Genomic DNA, 22,506 nt, shown 5'->3' with positions numbered 1-22,506 from the left:
GATTTAAATGTTTACATTTTTTTTTTCATTTGAATATTGAATAAAATGGTATATTTCCTCAATTTACTTTTGAAAAAATGTAATTGTTTATCATGTTTGTTTCGTATTTTGTTTCAAAAGTGAAAAAGCTGTCAAGAAGATGATGTTGTAAAGTCATTAGTTTTGATGGGTAGTTGTGAAGTGTATAGCATGTCGACATCCATGCCTGAGTTGAGACACGTGTAACGCAGGATAAGATTGCGAGACCAAGTCGCCAGGGGAAATGGACTTCACAGATAAAAACAACACCTAGGCAGTTTTCGACAAAGAAATGAGAAAAATATGACTTGTTCCCTTTTCATCACATATGACTTAACACGTTGAAAATAACACACTTAAATGTTTAATTACTTCACTGAGGATTGGGCAGATGTGTGAGTGAGTCGGCAGCTGGAGGTGATTGCTGGCCTTTGATGGGAGGAAACTCCCTGGCGTGCACTTCCAGGCCTGGGCCTCATCTCCGCTGTGTCTTGAGTCTTACTCCAGCAGGTTAAGTTTAGGTCGGCCAGGAGACTTGTGTCAGTGTGTGTTCAAGAGGCAGGAGAGAGTGTTCCTACTGACCCAATTTCCTACTCCACACCTCAGTGGGTTTGTAAGGTCACCCAGTAGAGTGGTGTGGTTAGTTACAGCTTCTCAAGGTGTTTGTTGGGCACCCAGTAGAGTGGTGTGGTTAGTTACAGCCTCTCAAGGTGTTTGTTGGGCACCCAGTAGAGTGGTGTGGTTAGTTACAGCTTCTCAAGGTGTTTGTTGGGCACCCAGTAGAGTGGTGTGGTTAGTTACAGCTTCTCAAGGTGTTTGTTGGGCATCCAGTAGAGTGCTGTGGTTAGTTACAGCTTCTCAAGGTGTTTGTTGGGCACCCAGGAGAGTGCTGTGGTTAGTTACAGCTTCTCAAGGTGTTTGTTGGGCACCCAGTAGAGTGGTGTGGTTAGTTACAGCTTCTCAAGGTGTTTGTTGGGCACCCAGGAGAGTGCTGTGGTTAGTTACAGCTTCTCAAGGTGTTTGTTGGGCACCCAGTAGAGTGGTGTGGTTAGTTACAGCTTCTCAAGGTGTTTGTTGGGCACCCAGTAGAGTGGTGTGGTTAGTTACAGCTTCTCAAGGTGTTTGTTGGGCACCCAGTAGAGTGCTGTGGTTAGTTACAGCTTCTCAAGGTGTTTGTTGGGCACCCAGTAGAGTGCTGTGGTTTATAAGTTACAGGTTGGTGACTTGCTGGTCCTCCGACTCTCATGTTGTGGATTGGGTGGTTAGGTTGGTGACTTGCTGTCCTCCGACTCTCATGCTGTGGATTGGTTGGTTAGGTTGGTGACTTGCTGGTCCTCCGACTCTCATGCTGTGGATTGGTTGGTTAGGTTGGTGACTTGCTGGTCCTCCGACTCTCATGTCGTGGATTGGGTGGTGAGGTTTGGTGACTTGCTGGTCCTTCGACTCTCATGTTGTGGATTGGGTGGTCAGGTTGGTGACTTGCTGGTCCTCCGACTCTCATGTTGTGGATCGGGTGGTCAGGTTGGTGACTTGCTGGTCCTCCAACTCTCATGTTGTGGATTGGGTGGTGCGGTTTGGTGACTTGCTGGTCCTCCGACTCTCATGTCATAGATTGTGGCTCACAATATCCAGGGATTTATCTAGGATTCGAGATTAAGGGTCTCTGGAAGAGAAATTGGGAAAATCGATTATTTTGTTCTTATTTCCTTAAATTCAGTGGTATTTTAGACAGGTGTGATAACACTGCATTCAGTGCAATGATGTTAACCAAACTGTTGAGGCCTCATCCTCTATATTTGTCCTGTTATCAGTGAAGTGCAGGTCACCTCTACACAGCAGTACCACCATCAATAACATGTCTGGTGATTAACATGAATGGGGAAATATCAGTGTGATTTCTCCAGGCCAGTTTGGTAAGTGTTCTGCCCCAAGCAAACAAAAATTGGATGTGTTCCACATGTTGCGACCCGGGAAGATCTGGCGTAGAATAGGTCTTCAGGAATTGGGATTTAGTGGTTTGGCTGGCTGACTTGGTTGATGCATGTCATCGTATCCCATTTGCGTAGATTGATGCTCATGACATCAATCACTGGATTGTCAGGTGCAGACTCGATTATTGACAGACAACTGCCATATAGCTGAAATGTTGCTGAGTGTGATGTTAAACAACAAACAAACAAACCATGTGTTGTAGCCTGCGTACATAAACCAGATGGTGCGTGGTGGTCACAAATGGGTTTGAAACAGTGGTTGTTCCAGGGTCTCGTCCTCAAATAACCAGGATCTGTCAGGCAACAGGCGTTCTGTACTTCACTTTGTCTGTATTATATACTGTTGGAAAACTCGTAATCAGCTGTCCATTTCTGACTGCAGTTCTCAATGGAAGTCGTTTCAGTAGAGTGGCAGGTTGTTGTTCAACTACTTGCAACAAAGTTCTACTTCCCTTTTCACAGGAAGTGTGCCCTCCCTGCAGAGATGGGTATCTGTGATTGTGTGAAGTAAGCCCCAGTCACAGTCCCATGGGATCAAGACTCTTGTCTGAAGATTGCTGTACATCCCCTGTAGGCTAGACTCACATTTGGTCTATGAAATCTCATATTACACAATACCCTTCTCGAATCTAAAAATAAAAAAAATAATTTTCCCTATGCTGATATGTGAGCTAGCTAGAGCTGGCTGGACTTACTTTTGTATATGTTTCTAGATTTTTTTTTTTTTTTTCATAAAATAAATATATTCCTCAGTCATGGTGCAGGACTATTGTGCATCGTAATGATTAAAGTACGTATTCCGTAGTTTGGTGGCTCTCTGCTGGATTTCATTGGTAGGCCTGATTATGAACTGCAGGCCTCTTGTCCGACTGTCGCTTACTGCACCATGCCAGCTCGCTGACAGACAGGCCAGCCGGTATGGCTGGCTATTGATATAAACCTCAGAGATTGAAAATCGTTAAGTAACTTGGAGCAAATATGCAAAAAGTTCAGAGACAAAACAACATTTTTCACGTCTCTGGTTAGTGGCGACACATTCATGCATGGATTACTTTGTGGACATTTGAGATATAACAAACTCAGCTGCTTCCTGTCTTCGGCAATGGACAAAAACAAGTCTGCTTCAGTAGTTAAAACTTTTTTTTCATAACAATAGTGTGAAAAGATATTATCGATGACACAATTTTCATATTGATGATAGGGGCGGTTGGGTAGCCTAGTGGTTAAAGCGTTCACTTGCCTCTCCGAAGACCCGTGTTACTCCGAAGACCCGTGTTAGATTCCCGACATGGGTACAATCTGTGAAGCCCATTTCTGGTGTCGTCCGTCGTGATATTGCTGGAATATTGCTAAAAGCGGCGTAAAACCATACTCCCTCACTCATATTGATAATTGTTAATATTTCTTCACATCGACGATAATTCTGATTATCAATCTTTTTGCCAGCCCTACTGGCTTGAGCTGCAGCAGTATTCACAGGAGGTGTGCACATTCACACATCATTGGGATGAGGGAGTGCTTCAGTACCATATATATAACCATAGTTGATTCGATCTCATAGATAAACCGAGGTAGTAACGTAATCACCGGTAGATTGGGAGAACATTTGTGTATATATACAGCTGATTGCTATTTCTAGCTTAGTTTACGAGACAATACACACAGTAATCTTTATCCCCGCATATAAAACAATGCCTAGCATAACAAGAAATACAATCTTAATGGTAAATCATCATGACCAGTGATGTTTAATCGCAAATTCCACATTTTCATTGACAAAGTTTGTTATGGTGTTGTTCCTTCACCTGAAACGATACAATGTTTTTTTACAAAGAGAAAAAGAATTTGATGAAAGATTAACCCATACATAAGCCGACCCTTTTCTACAGAATATTTTACTGGTCCTCAATATTTGGTTTATTGGAGTCATAAACGGTAGCATTCGTCACCGCTCACCCCTTTCTATAACCTGCAAGAAGACTCGTCCCCCTATCGATGAATGTTATGTGCGAAAATACGACAAACCAATCAGAATGCGGGTATGATTTCAAGTTTTTTGTCAAAGAATCCCTCAGAAATAATTTTTGATTTTACATATGACTTGCATCTAAAAATGTACCCAAGACACAGTTAAAGGTGTTCAATAATACTGTATAATTACGAAATATATGTGAACCATTACCCAACGAGTTGACAATTGTTTTAGGTATTGCCCGTTTGCGCTAAGACGGAACCTGTCGCAAAAATGGCCATGAGAAGGGCACAAGTTGTTATTCGGCTTGTCCCGGAATAACACGAGTTGGTCACAAACTGATATGGTAGGTGGTCTGCACAGAGCTACACACTGTGATGATACAGAGGCTATTGATGCTGGTGTTGATGTGAAGTTCCTTCTGTGTGATGGGCTTGGAGGGTCCGAGCAGTCTATCAAAAACGGCAAAACAAACACATAAAATACACAGCAGCTCCTGATGTCTGCTGGACGGGAGGCCCTGCTTCTCTGGGTTAATCCTTCATCTGTGCCTCATCCTTGTCAGACGAGATTACCATGTGTAGCAATGTTGTTATATAGTAACTTAATAACCATTTCGTCTCTGAAATGACACCATTTATCGACTGTTAATTATCTTTGTATATATAAGTTCTTCTCCACACTGCAGACAGTGGAGCAAGGTTGATTGTGTACAGTTGGGTATGGTCAGCTGGCTCACCTGGTGTAAATTCAAGATTCAGTGTTCAAGATTCTTCATTACAGTATTGGAGGACTCGTGGCCCAGAGTCAGGCCTCAAAGTTGCCACTAAAACGGTCGCCAATGCGACCTAAATTTCAATTTGTCTACTGTCTAAAATTCAGAGGTATCCAAAGGACTACCTTGAAAAATATCTTGTGGCGACTAAATTCTATTGCTTCACATATGTAGACACAAAAATAAACATGTCTGCTACTAATTGTACTCACAAATAATTCCTCCTAAAGTCAACAATGAACTGAAATACATAAATATTAATTTAATTAGTATTTTATTTTAGTTGATAGTTTATTGGATAAGCAAGGATATACCTATAATCTAGTAATATATACATGTATTGCATCATTGTTCGAGTCATAAATAATAAAACTCAAGTACAGTTTCCACTCATATACAATTCCAAGACTAGTGCTATGACCTGTGCATTTAATAGTTATTTGATAAAAGATCATTTCAAATGCTTTGGGCTACTTACAATATTGGCTTGACCTCTTTAATTTACCACTGGCTACCTGGAAAAAAATATTTGTAGCCATAACTTGGTAAAAATGTAAATGCCTGAGAGTACAATACAAGTTTGGTTTATCAGAGAACAGACAGTAGGTTAAGGCAAGAAACAGGTAGAATCCAGTCTGTGATAAAAGCTTTTGAGTCTGGAAGGCCAACACTTACAAATTTGTTCAGATCAGTCTTTGTACATGGACATTTAATAGTTGAGCTAATACCAAACAGAATATTCCTAGATTCCGCTCCGGACTAGTGGCGTGCGGTAGAAACTAACAGTTTTCGTCCACAAGGTAAAAGGGCAATTTTCTACTCGGCCCTAGGATACCTTAACTATTGGGCAGTTTGGCAAGAACTATAGGACTAGAGGGGCGGTCGGGTAGCCTTGTGGTTAAAGCGTTCGCTCGTCACGCCGAAGACCCGGGTTCGATTCCCGACATGGGTACAATGTGTGAAGCCCATTTCTGGTGTCCCCTGCTGTGATATTGCTCGAATATTGCTTAAAGAGGAGTAAAACCATACTCACTCACTCACTCACTCACTCAATTTCATCAAGTCTTATGTTCTCAGTTTTTATTTACGGAAGACAGTGCAAAATCTGCCATCTACGTTCATCTCCGCCAATTCAAACTCGCTCAACCCTGCGTCTTGCAGGTTTTTTTTGGTTTTTTAATTATCATACTGTTTTTGAGACATTTTCCTTTTCTTGAGCTCTTTGTTAGGGAAATCATGTTTTTTTTGTTAACCCCACCATCTCCATTTAATATCTTCCGTATGCCAGAAAATCAATCATGACAGCTGTTCACTATCGCTTTGACATTTGAGTGTCAGTAACGAGTCGCTCACAACAAAAACACTTTTTGTTAATTATCTCTTTTAACATGTTTAAAAACTAGTTTCGATACATGCTGCACAAACCACTTCCTGTTTACTTCTGTAACCTGATGATCTTCTCAAGGCAAGGACTATAAAATCATGTGTCAGTACCTAGATTAAAATTATAAAAAGATTTGCAAAATACCTGTAGATGACCTGTTGTCTAGTTTGTTATGCGATTTGGATTGGACTATGCATACACTTGTTAGCCCAGTCAAAATGTAACACCGGAATTCCAGCCTAGTTCGGCAAGGGTGGAAACTAGACTTTCAATGTCAGTAAACTTCCTTGCCTCGGGGATGTGTTCTGTAATAGACAGTTGCCAAGTAAATCGTCTATTTATGATATTAGCAACATGTATGAGGTTGTTATTACTTAGATCGTGCAAGGGATGAAAACATATTTTAGGTTCGAAATTATCTTGCATATTGTATTGAAAACGATTAGACATAATTGAAATATATGTACTCTCCCCGGTAGGATGAGCGTTTCTTCAATTCTTTCTCGCCCTGCACATGTTGCCACTACGAGTGTGGATTTTTCGAACCTTGCACTTTCAACATTTCTGGAGTCACTGTCAGATCCATGAATGGACACAACGCAGCAGTAGTAGGACAATACACGGTTGCATCGGTGGGTCACGATTTGATATAAGTATGATCACACACAAAGCAAAAAATATTAGTTCTTACTTTACCTACATAGTCTACATCCCTCATCAGTCACTCCATCTGTCACACTTTCATTAGTTTTTGTCACTTTTAATTTTTTCTTTATTATTACCATAACCATGCTGGGTTTGATTCTCCACATGGATACAATGAAACCCTGATCTTGTGTTCCCTGCAGTGCTGAATAATTGATTGAATATTACTCACCCAGTGTCTCCATGGTTCACACTTAGGTTTTGGTGGTGGTGTAGCTGAGTGGTGAAAGTGTTTGCTAATATCCCACCGAATACCTGAGTTTGATTCCCCTAATCTGTATAAAGCCCACTTCTTGTGTCCCATGCCATGATATATCAGGAATATTGCTTAAATTGGCAGAAAGCCATGTGTGACTCACTCACTCACTCACGAAGATCAGGGGTAGAATAGGCCTTCAGCTGTAAAGGGCGTCGTAAGAGGCGACTTACAGGATCGGATGATCAGGCTTGCTGTCTTGGTTGATGCATGTCCTTGTATCCCACTTGTGTGGATTGATGTTCATGATGTCAATCACTGTATTGTCTGGTACAGACTCAATTATCTACAGACCGCTGTTATATAGCTGGAATATTGCTGAGTGTGGCGTTTAACAACAAACAAACACACATTGATCTTACCCAGGTTTTTGTATTGTTCTTGCTGTGTTCTGTGCCTGGCCTGCACCTTGTCAAGACGAGCCTGGCTAGCACCAGAGAGCTTTACTCCCTATAATGTTTAGTTGCACTGACAAATGACCATGGCTGGCTCAGGGAGCCCACAGCAAGGTGAAGAGTGGTGTGGAATGCTAATTGGGTGCAGCTTCATAAATCTCTCACTGCAAGCCATGATTGATGTTGTTACAAATTGAAAACAGAATTTCAAAGTAATTACTTGACACTGCCAAAGTTTCACCAAATGCAAGAGGCTGGATATGGGACTGTATATATTATTCATCAGTGTTAACTCCCTGGGATAGGCCACTCAATGCCATACATGCCTCACAGTCGTCACCACTGACTCACAAGTTCCTTTTTCTAACTTTTCTTACCACACCAAAATTTGGATAAGACTCTTCAGTGCAAGGTATCTTTTTTTCTTTCTTTTTATGGGGGCACGGGTGGCCCAGTCGTCTAAGGCGCCGCAATTTGCTGTGCAGAGTTGCATCCCTTGGGCATGCCAGAAACCTATGATTATGGGTTCAAATCCCTGTTCACCCCGATTATGTTTCTAGGTTTGTCAGCACCATACTCGTGCTTGTGGGTTTCACCCAAGTGGTAAACGTCTCAGACCTGCATCACTAAGAGATTTCCTCCCACATTAAGCTGACTGGACGTGATAATACTGGAATACTGTTAAAAGCGGTGTTAAACCCAACTCACTCACTCTTTCTTTTTATACTCATCAGTAAAAGTGACATGTCTGTGCTGTTTAGCTGGAATATTAGCTGGAGTTTTAAACAACAAACAAAACAAACAAAATGTTGTTGACTATGACCTAAAACAAGATTCTCTCACTGCAGTGAAACGTTTGTTGCTTGGCTCTGGCTATTTGGCAACAACCCACAAGTTGGATTCAAACACCACTTTCTGCTAACTCAGCGGTTACGGTGAATATTAACTCTCAAGGCAATAACAAGTACCTGGTGTTAATCCCCAGGAATAGGCCGATGCTAAAAGATCACATGAACAGTCCCTATAGACTCTTCAGTTCAAGGTTGACTCTGCCACACATTAAGCACAACACATGGCACCCTCTGACATCATTGATAACCGGGATGTGTACTGATGACAGCTCTGACATTGATGTGGCAGGAAGTTCCTGATTCCGTAGAAGATACATAGTAGATATATATGAGGATCCTGAGGGGGGGAGCAGGGATGCACACCCTATATATATCGGCCAGTACATAATTGTAAATATTTGAGCCTGGCCATACAATCCAGTGGTTGACATCATGAGCATCGATCCATGCAATTGGGATATGATGACATGCAATCAACCAAGTCAGACATACATGCACTCTCCTGGCAGCAGTATCAGGTTCTTCAGACTTCATCTTACACGTGTAACTCCCTCATGGGATGCCTTGCCACCCGATCCATTTAGTCGTCTCTTACAACAAGGATACGCTGTAGCATGGGATGTATGTTTCAGTAGCTCCATGGGTTTAATGATAAGTAATGTGGGTGATCAGATATGCCATACAGACCCTGAAACACAACCAGATCTGAAATTCCCAAAGTAGTACATGGGCCAGTCAAGATTTCTTTATATCAGTAGACGATTTTAACAGAAATCTTAAAATGTTCTCATTTCAGAGGGTAAGTGTTTAGTCTAACTCTAAGTGTAAACATATTGCAACACAATAACAAACACATTTGACTTGGCTGGCAAACACAATTTGATTTGAGCACTGTTTGTATATAAGTAGCACTAGTCCTTAGGGCTGGGACTGGTAACTCGGCTACCCGGGTCGGTTGGGTACTGAGTAGGACCTGGGTACCCACAGGACTACTCGGACCTGTGTTTTTCACGTGATAATATTGTTTAATGGCAAAAATTACCTAGAACTCTATGGTTACACTAAATGTGATAAATGTTCACATTTCTTTCTGACTTTATATGTTTGCATAATGATAAAACATCAGTCAACTTCAGTGTATGCAAGAGAAGATCGGTTTATACGTGCATCCAAATGTATTTTGACAGGAGTACTGTCAATCTTGGTAATACCCATTAGGACATGGTTTACCTATCTCTTGAGACCTACAGCGGGTACCTGGGTAGGGTCGGGTAATAGGGAGGTGGGTACCCGGGTAGTAAATTTGGACTCGTCCCAGTCCTACTAGTCCTGCACCATGACTGTGGAATATATTTTTATTTTATGAAAAATAAATAAATCTAGAAACGTATGTAAAAGCAAGTCTAGCCAGCTCTAGCTAGCGCTATTGCACAGAAATCAGCATAGGTAAAATTATTTTTTTCATTTCAAGAAGTCAAGAAGGGTATTGTGTAGTTTAAGATTTCATAGACTAAATGATCGTCTAAAGTAGCACTTGTGACACAAAATACACCTCAATACACAGTGTCAATGAGAGAGTTAAATCTCTGTAATTCACAATGAAGGTAAATTCTGTTAAGAGGGGCCTCTTTTTGCAAATATATGTATCCTAATGTACCCTTATCTCTACACACATAAAAAAAATGATAACATTTTACGTCTGGACAGCTGCCATTATTTCTTGGTGAGACACAGAACACACACGGCTGATTAGAAGCAGGGGCTTTGTTTAATGGAGGATAAATCTCGCCCTCGGGAACAGCCAGATAAAAGAAAGATCAGTGATGGCTGCCCGACCAGTCAAAGAGTGGCGTTTAAAGTATGTTTATGTATGTCAAGGGTCATAATCACTACAACCTGGAAAAAAACCATCCCACATGTTGGAGGGAGATAAGATTCTGACATGGGGCATCAGTGGGGTGAGTGGGCCGCCATACACTGACCACCTGTTGATGCAGGGGAGATTGGAGTGGAATGTCCGGGGCTCAGATAAGTCCGAGGGACCACTGGCAAAATGCTGGCTCCAAATTGTTTGTTTGTTGTTTAACGCCGCACTCAGCAATGTTCCAGCTATGTGACGGTGGTTCGTAAATAATCAAGTCTGGACCAGACATTCCAGTGATTGACATCATGAGCATCGATCTACGCAACTGGGATACCATGACATGCATCAACCAAGTCAGAGAGCCTGACCACCCGATTCCATTAGTCGCCTCTTAAGACAAACATAGTCACCTTTTGTGGACCTCTTCTACCCCGGATCTTCACGGGTCAGGGGTTGCAGTAACCGATCTGGAGTATGTGTATCAACGTTCTGGTCTCGTCAAATCTTCCTAGATGTTGTTGTATGCCACATCAACAACACAGGAGCTACACCATGGCAGCCTGTAAATGATAAGTCAGGGCAAGACAAACCAGTCAGAAATAAGTCAAGGGTCCTTGTCATAACCCTAATGTTAGACATTAAGGAGGTCCAAACATTCAACCGACATTAAAATATGACCTAAAGGACCCTGGCACCCCCCTTAATGTCAAATGCTGCAAGTTATTGTTTGATAAAAGAACGGTCCACGTCATCTAGGTACGTTGCCACGTGCAATAAACCGATACTGTTAATTCACCTCTAACGACAAGCAGAAGGTTGCTGGGTACATATTCTGATCTGAGACTCATACCCTTTATATATTGTTTTGTTTCCTGTTTGCTGGACTCTCTGTCTGTCTGGGGGCACGGGTGGCCCAGTCGTCTAAGGTGGCGCGATTCGCTGTGCAGAGTTGCGTCCCTTGGGCACGCCAGAAACCTATGATTGTGGGTTGAAATCCCTGTTCACCCTGAGTCTGTTTCTAGGTTTGTCAGCACCATACCCATGTTTATGGGTTTCACAAAGTGGTAAACCTCTGAGACCTGTATCACATTGGGCTTTCCTACCACATTAAGCTGACTGGCTTATACTGGAATACTGTTGAAAGCGGCGTTAAACCCAACTCACTCACTTAGTCTGTCTCAGTGTCTGAACCATATCAAGATTTCCCTTCCACCCAGTCCTTTCTGTAATACTGTGACCCAAACTCAAGCAAGTCTGGATATTCCACAGGTTCCGAAAGTCACGTGATACAGGGGCTCCATTTCAATTTACATGTAGTTGCTTCTTTCTATCAAAACAATACATTTTGAGAGACTGCATATTGAGATCTAATCATAATAGGATGACCACAGTATCTGGAATCTCACAGAAATGTTAAAAATGAACTTTTTACTTGTCGCACAACTTAAAAGCTTTTAGCGTAAAGAGAGTAAGAGATGTGATAAGAGGTTATGTATAAAACTTGTCTATATCTGTAGGAAGCATTCCTCAGGAGTTTATAACTAGGTGGTGTGGAATGAGATGTGAACAGCTTGGGGGAGGCGCCTCCATGCTTGGCAGCAGTTCCCAGTCAATGTCAATATATAGTTATACCAAGGTTCCATCCGTTCGTCCGTCCGAAAATTTTATCCGTGCGATTTCTTTTAAACTATTCAGTGGATTCATTTCGAACTTAGTACATATAATCTGTGTCATATGGAGGGGTGCAGTCAAAAGAAAAAAATTGTTTATATTAATGTTCCATTTTTTTATGAATTTTTCAAACCCTAACCCTATCCATTATTTAATTTGAAACTACTGACACACTAGGTGGGTCGGGGGTCGCTCACTTTTGCCCTTGTTTAGAACTTGATTTAAATGTTTACATTTTTTTTTTCATTTGAACATTGAATAACATGTTATAACTAGGTGGTGTGGAATGAGATGTGAACAGCTTGGGGGAGGCGCCTCCATGCTTGCCAGCAGTTCCCAGTCAATGTCAAGCATGCTTGGTGTTGTCAAGCTGTTCATTTCTTAGAACTTGATTTAAATGTTTACATTTTTTTTTTCATTTGAATATTGAATAAAATGGTATATTTCCTCAATTTACTTTTGAAAAAATGTAATTGTTTATCATGTTTGTTTCGTATTTTGTTTCAAAAGTGAAAAAGCTGTCGAGAAGATGATGTTGTAAAGTCATTAGTTTTGATGGGTAGTTGTGAAGTGTATAGCATGTCGACATCCATGCCTGAGTTGAGACACGTGTAACGCAGGATAAGATTGCGAGACCAAGTCGCCAGGGGAAATGGACTTCACAGATAAAAACAACACGTCGGCAATTTTTCGACAAAGAAATGGGAAAAATATGACTTGTTCCCTTTTCATCACATATGACTTAACACGTTGAAAATAAGACACTTAAATGTTTAATTACTTCACTGAGGATTGGGCAGATGTGTGAGTGAGTCGGCAGCTGGAGGTGATTGCTGGCCTTTGATGGGAGGAAACTCCCTGGCGTGCACTTCCAGGCCTGGGCCTCATCTCCGCTGTGTCTTGAGTCTTACTCCAGCAGGTTAAGTTTAGGTCGGCCAGGAGACTTGTGTCAGTGTGTGTTCAAGAGGCAGGAGAGAGTGTTCCTACTGACCCAATTTCCTACTCCACACCTCAGTGGGTTTGTGAGGTCACCCAGTAGAGTGGTGTGGTTAGTTACAGCTTCTCAAGGTGTTTGTTGGGCATCCAGTAGAGTGGTGTGGTTAGTTACAGCTTCACAAGGTGTTTGTTGGGCATCCAGTAGAGTGCTGTGGTTAGTTACAGCTTCTCAAGGTGTTTGTTGGGCACCCAGTAGAGTGGTGTGGTTAGTTACAGCTTCTCAAGGTGTTTGTTGGGCACCCAGTAGAGTGCTGTGGTTAGTTACAGCTTCTCAAGGTGTTTGTTGGGCACCCAGTAGAGTGCTGTGGTTAGTTACAGCTTCTCAAGGTGTTTGTTGAGCACCCAGTAGAGTGCTGTGGTTAGTTACAGCTTCTCAAGGTGTTTGTTGGGCACCCAGTAGAGTGCTGTGGTTAGTTACAGCTTCTCAAGGTGTTTGTTGGGCACCCAGTAGAGTGCTGTGGTTAGTTACAGCTTCTCAAGGTGTTTGTTGGGCACCCAGTAGAGTGCTGTGGTTTATAAGTTACAGGTTGGTGACTTGCTGGTCTTCCGACTCTCATGTTGTGGATTGGGTGGTTAGGTTGGTGACTTGCTGGTCCTCCGACTCTCATGTCGTGGATTGGGTGGTGAGGCTTGGTGACTTGCTGGTCCTTCGACTCTCATGTTGTGGATTGGGTGGTCACGTTGGTGACTTGCTGGTCCTCCGACTCTCATGTCGTGGATTGGGTGGTGAGGCTTGGTGACTTGCTGGTCCTTCGACTCTCATGTTGTGGATTGGGTGGTCAGGTTGGTGACTTGCTGGTCCTTCGACTCTCATGTTGTGGATTGGGTGGTCAGGTTGGTGACTTGCTGGTCCTCTGACTCTCATGTCGTGGATTGGCAGGTGCGGTTTGGTGACTTGCTGGTCCTCCGACTCTCATGTCATAGATTGTGGCTCACAGTATCCAGGGATTTATCTAGGATTCGAGATTAAGGGTCTCTGGAAGAGAAATTGGGAAAATCGATCATTTTATTCTTATTTTCTTAAATTCAGTGGTATTTTAGACAGGTGTGATAACACTGCATTCAGTGCAATGATGTTAACCAAACTGTTGAGGCCTCATCCTCTATATTTGTCCTGTTATCAGTGAAGTGCAGGTCACCTCTACACAGCAGTACCACCATCAATAACATGTCTGGTGATTAACATGAATGGGGAAATATTAGTGTGATTTCTCCAGGCCAGTTTGGTAAGTGTTCTGGCGCAAGCAAAGAACGATGAGAGGTGTTGAGACTGTAGCCTGCATACATAAACAAGATGGTGCGTGGTCACAAATGGGTTTGAAACAGTGGTTGTTCCAGGGTCTCGTCCTCAAATAACCAGGATCTGTCAGGCAGCAGGCGTTCTGTACTTCACTTTGTCTGTATACTGTTGGAAAAATAGTAATCAGGTGTCCATTTCTGACTGCAGTTCTCAGTGGAAGTCGTTTCAGTAGAGTGGCAGGTTGTTGTTCAACTACTTGCAACAAAGTTCTACTTCCCTTGTCACAGGAAGTGTGCCCTCCCTGCAGAGATGGGTATCTGTGATTGTGTGAAGTAAGCCCCAGTCACAGTCCCATGGGATCAAGACTCTTGTCTGAAGATTGCTGTACATCCCCTGTAGGCTAGACTCACATTTGGTCTATGAAATCTCATATTACACAATACCCTTCTCGAATCTAAAAATAAAAAAAATAATTTTCCCTATGCTGATATGTGAGCTAGCTAGAGCTGGCTGGACTTACTTTTGTAAGTTTCTAGATTTTTTTACTTTTTTTCATAAAATAAATATATTCCTCAGTCATGGTGCAGGACTATTGTGCATCGTAATGATTAAAGTACGTATTCCGTAGTTTGGTGGCTCTCTGCTGGATTTCATTGGTAGGCCTGATTATGAACTGCAGGCCTCTTGTCCGACTGTCGATTACTGCACCATGCCAGCTCGCTGACAGACAGGCCAGCCGGTATGGCTGGCTATTGATATAAACCTCAGAGATTGAAAATCGTTAAGTAACTTGGAGCAAATATGCAAAAAGTTCAGAGACAAAACAACATTTTTCACGTCTCTGGTTAGTGGCGACACATTCATGCATGGATTACTTTGTGGACATTTGAGATATAACAAACTCAGCTGCTTCCTGTCTTCGGCAATGGACAAAAACAAGTCTGCTTCAGTAGTTAAAACTTTTTTTTCATAACAATAGTGTGAAAAGATATTATCGATGACACAATTTTCATATTGATGATAGGGGCGGTTGGGTAGCCTAGTGGTTAAAGCGTTCACTTGCCTCTCCGAAGACCCGTGTTACTCCGAAGACCCGTGTTAGATTCCCGACATGGGTACAATCTGTGAAGCCCATTTCTGGTGTCGTCCGTCGTGATATTGCTGGAATATTGCTAAAAGCGGCGTAAAACCATACTCCCTCACTCATATTGATAATTGTTAATATTTCTTCACATCGACCATAATTCTGATTATCAATCTTTTTGCCAGCCCTACTGGCTGGAGCTGCAGCAGTATTCACAGGAGGTGTGCACATTCACACATCATCAGGATGAGGGAGTGCTTCAGTACCGTATATAACCATAGTTGATTCGATCTCATAGATAAACCGAGGTAGTAACGTAATCACCGGTAGATTGGGAGAACATGTGTGTATATATACAGCTGATTGCTATTTCTGGCTTAGTTTACGAGACAATACACTCAGTAATCTTTATCCCTGCATATAAAACAATGCCTAGCATAACAAGAAATACAATCTGAATGGTAAATCATCATGACTAGTGATGTTTAATCGCAAATTCCACATTTTCATTGACAAAGTTTGTTATGGTGTTGTTCCTTCACCTGAAACGATACAATGTTTTTTTACAAAGAGAAAAAGAATTTGATGAAAGATTAACCCATACATAAGCCGACCCTTTTCTACAGAATATTTTACTGGTCCTCAATATTTGGTTTATCTGCAGTCATAAATGGTAGCATTCGTCACCGCTCGCTCCTTTCTATAACCTGCAAGAAGACTCGTCCCCCTATCGATGAATGTTTTGTGTGAAAATATGACAAACCAAACAGAATGGGGGTATGATTTCAAGTTTTTTGTCAAAGAATCCCTCAGAAATAATTTTTGGTTTTACATATGACTTGCATCTAAAAATGTACCCAAGACACAGTGAAATGTGTTCAATCATACTGTATAATTAAAAAATATATGTGAACCATTACGCAACGAGTTGACAATTGTTTTAGGTATGCCCGTTTGCGCTAAGACAGAACCTGGTCGCAAAAATGGCCATGAGAAGGGCACAAGTTGTTATTCGGCTTGTCCCAGAATAACACGAGTTGGTCACAAACTGATATGGTAGGTGGTCTGCACAGGGCTACACGCTGTGATGATACAGAGGCTATTGATGCTGGTGTTGATGTGAAGTTCCTTCTGTGTGATGGGCTTGGAGGGTCCGAGCAGTCTATCAAAAACGGCAAAACAAACACATAAAATACACAGCAGCTCCTGATGTCTGCTGGACGGGAGGCCCTGCTTCTCTGGGTTAATCCTTCATCTGTGCCTCATCCTTGTCAGACGAGATTACCATGTGTAGCAATGTTGTTATATAGTAACTTAATAACCATTTCGTCTCTGAAATGACACCATTTATCGACTGTTAATTATCTTTGTATATATAAGTTCTTCTCCACACTGCAGACAGTGGAGCAAGGTTGATTGTGTACAGTTGGGTATGGTCAGCTGGCTCACCTGGGGTAAATTCAAGATTCAGTGTTCAAGATTCTTCATTACAGTATTGGAGGACTCGTGGCCCAGAGTCAGGCCTCAAAGTTGCCACTAAAACGGTCGCCAGTGCGACCTAACTTTCAATTTGTCTACTGTCTAAAATTCAGAGGTAGCCAAATGACTATCTTGAAAAATATCTTGTGGTGACTAAATTCTATTGCTTCACATATGTAGACACAAAAATAAACATGTCTGCTACTAATTGTACTCACAAATAATTCCTCCTAAAGTCAACAATGAACTGAAATACATAAATATTAATTTAATTAGTATTTTATTTTAGTTGATAGTTTATTGGATAAGCAAGGATATACCTATAATCTAGTAATATATACATGTATTGCATCATTGTTCGAGTCATAAATAATAAAACTCAAGTACAGTTTCCACTCATATACAATTCCAAGACTAGTGCTATGACCTGTGCATTCAATAGTTATTTGATAAAAGATCATTTCAAATGCTTTGGGCTACTTACAATATTGGCTTGACCATTTTATTTTACCACTGGCTACCTGGAAAAAAACATTTGTAGCCATATGGTTACTTGGTAAAAATTTAAACTTTGAGGCCTGAGAGTACAATACAAGTTTGGTTTATCAGAGAACATGCAGTAGGTTAAGGCAAGAAACAGGTAGAATCCAGTCTGTGAGAAAAGCTTTTGAGTCTGGAAGGCCAACACTTACAAATTTGTTCAGATCAGTTTTTGCACATGGACATTTAATAGTTGAGCTAATACCAAACAGAATATTCCTAGATTCCGCTCCGGACTAGTGGCGTGCGGTAGAAACGAACAGTTTTCGTCCACAAGGTAAAAGGGCAATTTTCTACTCGTCCTTAGGATACCTTAACTATTGGGCAGTTTGGCAAGGACTATAGGACTAGAAGGGCAGTCGGGTAGCCTTGTGGTTAAAGCATTCGCTCGTCACGCCGAAGACCCGGGTTCGATTCCCGACATGGGTACAATGTGTGAAGCCCATTTCATGTGTCCCCTGCCGTGATATTGCTGGAATAATGCTAACAGCGGCGTAAAACCATACTCACTCACTCACTATAGGACTAGCACCAATTTCTATCACTGGCTTTAGGCTCATGTTATATATAGAATTTTGTTTAGATCAGTCTTTGTACATGGACGTTTAATAGTTGAGCTAATACCAAACCTGAATATTCGTAGATTCCGCTCCGGACCAACGTCTAAATTCACGATTGAGCTTTAGGCTTATGTTATATTTTGTCCGGAATGTGTCCTAGCTGTCCAATGTCCCATCAGGAGGAACACGTGCACATCAGTTGTGAACATGCACTGTAGCTGGCTATCTGGAGTTGGTATGGAATGTGATTTATGGGCTGTCAAGTACTCAAGTGGGTTGATGTAGAGATGCTTTTATATCTGTAAGTGTTTGTTTGAAACTGTCTCTTGTTTCATGGCAGCACAGCTCCTTTACACCATGATTGTGTGTGTTGGAGATAGGGTGTGTCTCTGTGACCTGGTCTGGTGTTGGAGGTCTCTATGTCAGGGAGGAAAATTAACCAAGAACGTCCACTATCCTGAATAGTGATAACACATAGCAATTCCCCCTCCCCATAAAATAATTGAAACAGCTCTTAGGATATCTTTAACATTAACAAGACTGGTCCGGTCTAGTGCTGATATCCATCCCGGTGTCTGTGTTTCTTAATGACCCGTTCCTTTCTTTGAGACAGCCCCATGGGGGTTCTGCCAGACATGAGGGCGACTAAATGATCGCTCAGTCACTTGGTTGATCGCGTGTCATTGTACCCCGATGGTGTGAATCGTTGTTCATGATATCGGTACTGGTTTGAATGGGGCGGGCGGGTAGCCTAGTGGTTAAAGTGTTCGCTCATGATGCGAAGACCCGGGTTTGATTCCCGACATGAGTACAATGTGTGAAGCCCATTTCTGGTGTCCCCTGCTGTGATATTGCTGGAATATTGTTAAAAGCGGTGTAAAACCGTACTCACTCTCTCACTGGATTGAATGAACCAGACTCAATTGTTTACAGGCTGATGAGTGCAGTGTTAAGCAGTGTTAAGTGTTTCACTGTGATCTGTTCATGAGAGTCGTGTTTGTGTTTCAGCGAGACTGTATCATGTGTTTGAGATTTACGTTTGTGTTTCAGTGAGACTGTATCATGTGTTTGAGATTTACGTTTGTGTTTCAGTGAGACTGTATCATGTGTTTGAGATTTACACTTGTGTTTCAGTGAGACTGTATCATGTGTTTGAGATTTAAGCTTGTGTTTCAGTGAGACTGTATCATGTGTTTGAGATTTACGCTTGTGTTTCAGTGAGACCATACCATGTGTTTGAGATTTATGTTTTAGTTTCACTGTGATCTGTTCATGAGATTTGTGTTTGTGTTTCAGCAAGACGGTATCTTGTGTTTGAGATTCGTGTTTGTGTTTCAGTGAGACCATACCATGTGTTTGAGATTTACGTTTGTGTTTCAGCGAGACTGCATCATTTGTTTGAGATTTACGCTTGTGTTTCAGCGAGACTGCATCATGTGTTTGAGATTTACGCTTGTGTTTCAGTGAGACTGTATCATGTGTTTGAGATTTACGCTTGTGTTTCAGCGAGACTGTATCATGTGTTTGAGATTTACGTTTGTGTTTCAGCGAGACTGCATCATGTGTTTGAGATTTACGTTTGTGTTTCAGCAAGACTGTATCATGTGTTTGAGATTTACGCTTGTGTTTCAGCGAGACTGCATCATGTGTTTGAGATTTACGTTTGTGTTTCAGTGAGACTGCATCATGTGTTTGAGATTTACGCTTGTGTTTCAGTGAGACTGTATCATGTGTTTGAGATTTACGCTTGTGTTTCAGCGAGACTGTATCATGTGTTTGAGATTTACGCTTGTGTTTCAGCGAGACTGTATCATGTGTTTGAGATTTACACTTGTGTTTCAGCGAGACTGTATCATGTGTTTGAGATTTACGCTTGTGTTTCAGCGAGACTGTATCATGTGTTTGAGATTTACGCTTGTGTTTCAGCGAGACTGCATCATGTGTTTGAGATTTACGCTTGTGTTTCAGTGAGACTGCATCATGTGTTTGAGATTTACACTTGTGTTTCAGCGAGACCTGTTCTGGTTCAGCCTCTTCTGCCTGACATTCCTCTACATCATCTTCTACTTCTACTTCTGGCTCATCGTCAAGAACAGCTTTGATGACCTCAACTGGTGAGTGACCACAGCCATACCTCCACACTAATTGCACAATATATAGTCATGGGCCTTCATGTTGAAATGGAGCTGGGTTGAGTTTGTTTTTCCACAAGTAAAAAAAGGGTATTTATCCATCTACTACCTACGATGAATAGACTGCATCTGTGGATAGACCCGTGAATATCCGGGTAGAGAATAGGTCTTCAGCAACCCATGCTTGCTATAAAAGGCGACTATGCTTGTCATAAGAGGCAACTAACAGGATTTGGGGGTTTGGCTCGCTGATGTGGCTGATGCATATCATCGTATCCCAATTGCCTGGATCGATGCTCATGATGTCAATCAATTGATTGTCTGGTCCTGACTCGATTATTTTCAGACAGACATCATACAGCTGGATTATTATGTGGCATAAAACAACAAACAAACAAACAAACATAGACTTATAGAAAACACAGAGCACTGGGGAGCCGAGGAGTCACATTGGAGGTTCTGTTTAGGGTGACAATATGCCTTGACAGTTCTGTGTGAAACCTCCATAGTCCGGATCCGACAATATGCCTTGACAGTTTTGTGTGAAACCTCCATAGTCCGGATCCGATCAACTTTTCAGCATTTATATATATTTAATTAAATATATCTATGTACCAATAACATGTTGAATTGGAAATTGTTTATCCAGATGATTTCCATGGGAAGGTTACTGTCTGGAGTAACACTGTCTATGGTTTCACTGTATGATTTCACTGTTTATGGTTTCATGGTCTTTGGTCTTTATATAATTTCACTGTCTCTGGTTTTACTATGATTTCACTGTCTCTGGTTTCATTGTATATGATTTCACTGTCTATGGTTTCACTATGATTTCACCGCTCTGGTTTCACTGACTATGATTTCACTGTCTCTGGTTTCACTGTCTATGGTTTCACTATGATGTCACTGTCTATGGTTTCACTGTTTATGGTTTCACCGTATGATTTCCCAGTCTTTGATTTCAATGTCTATGATTTCACTGTATAATTTCACTGTCTATGGTTTTATTGTCTATGATTTCACTGTCTCTGGTTACACTATGATTTAACTGTCTCTGGTTTCACTGTCTATGATTTCACTGTCTATGGTTTCACTATTATTTCACTGTCTCTGGTTTCACTGTATGGTTTCACTGTCTATGATTTCACTGTCTATGGTTTCACTGTCTATGGTTTCAATGTCTATGATTTCACTGTCTCTGGTTACACTATGATTTAACTGTCTCTTGTTTCACTGTCTATGATTTCACTGTCTATGGTTTCACTATTATTTCACTGTCTCTGGTTTCACTGTATGGTTTCACTGTCTATGGTTTCAATGTCTATGATTTCACTGTCTATGGTTTCACTGTCTATGGTTTCACTATGATTTCACTGTCTATGGTTTCAGTGTCTATGGTTTCACTGTATGATTTCACATATGGTTTGTGGTTTCAGGCACATGTTTGGGCTGCTGAGGACATGGGTTCCCTGGTACAGAATCATCCTGGGGCTGACCTGCGCCGTGTTTGCCTACTTCATTATAGTCATGGTGGGTAGCTGTACAGGATACCAGCCCACCACCACCGCCCTCACCATGCTGACACTGGGTTGTCATGGCCTGGGGGTGTGACATGTGGGTGCCAGGGTCGTGTAGTGGCTAGAGTGTTTGCCTACTTCATTATAGTCATGGTGGGTAGCTGTACAGGATACCAGCCCGCCACCACCGCCCTTACCATGCTGACACTGGGTTGTCATGGCCTGGGTCGTGTAGTGGCTAGAGTGTTGGCCTCGGGGATAAAGCATTTGGTCGTCACGACTAAGGCCTGGGTTCGATTCTCCACATGGGTACAATGTATATTGCTAGAATATTGCTAAAAGTGGCGTAAAACCATACTCACTCACTCACTCCCCACACGTGACCTGTAAATGTTGCCTGCCCATCTTCAAAGTTATCTGCCACATTCAGATTTATAAATATTAGAAAATCACGAAAAAATAAGAGTCATATCGCATCTTGATTCAGTTGAAATAATGCAAACAACTAATTGAGAAGCTGTGAGCAGTTATAAAAAAAGTGAATATGTAAGTAGTCTTAAAATTATCTGCCAGACAGTCACGGCCAGGGGGGCTGGCAGTTACTTTGGACCGTGCCGTTTCCCTGACCCTGGTCCTACCTTCAGCAAGATGACAATGTCCTGTGTTTTGAACTAGTTGTTCTACTAACATCCTGTACAGTGTCAGGTGGTACTGTGGTCCTTGATATCTGCTCCCATAGTTTTTGCTTCAAGGGAACTCTTTATATCTTTAACTTTTTTAATTTTGATTAAGCCAAGGACCCCTTGATTTCCATTCATACTTCGACTACTGCTGTATGATAGAACCTGCATCCCATTACTCACACATCCAGGTAGACCCGTGAAGATCGGGGGTACAATAGGTCTTCAGCAACCCATGCTTGCTGAAAAGGCAACTATGCTTGTCGTAAGAGGGGACTAATGGGATCAGGTGGTCAGACTTGCTGACTTGGTTGATGCATGTCATCGTATCCCAATTGCGTGGATCGATGCTCATGATGTCAATCACTGGATTGTCTGGTCCAGACTCGATTATTT

General features: G+C 41.8%; 1 protein-coding gene across 1 annotated transcript in view; it reads left to right on the top strand.

The window, feature by feature from the left end:
• The window catches only part of LOC125371720 (glycerophosphodiester phosphodiesterase domain-containing protein 5-like), a 51,312-nt gene that overhangs the window by 10,030 nt on the left and 18,776 nt on the right, over positions 1–22,506 (top strand). The window contains exons 2-3 of the mRNA XM_048391117.1: positions 19,792–19,895; positions 21,350–21,443. Of these exons, the coding sequence (XP_048247074.1) occupies positions 19,792–19,895; positions 21,350–21,443 (198 nt within the window). The remainder of the gene's footprint in view (positions 1–19,791; positions 19,896–21,349; positions 21,444–22,506) is intronic.

The sequence above is a fragment of the Haliotis rufescens genome, unplaced genomic scaffold (genome assembly GCF_023055435.1).
Source record: "Haliotis rufescens isolate VD_foot unplaced genomic scaffold, xgHalRufe1.0.p SCAF_9, whole genome shotgun sequence".
Lineage (NCBI taxonomy): Eukaryota > Metazoa > Mollusca > Gastropoda > Lepetellida > Haliotidae > Haliotis > Haliotis rufescens.
The sequence above is the reverse complement of the archived record's forward strand: the minus strand, read 5'-3'. Positions and strand labels throughout refer to the sequence as shown.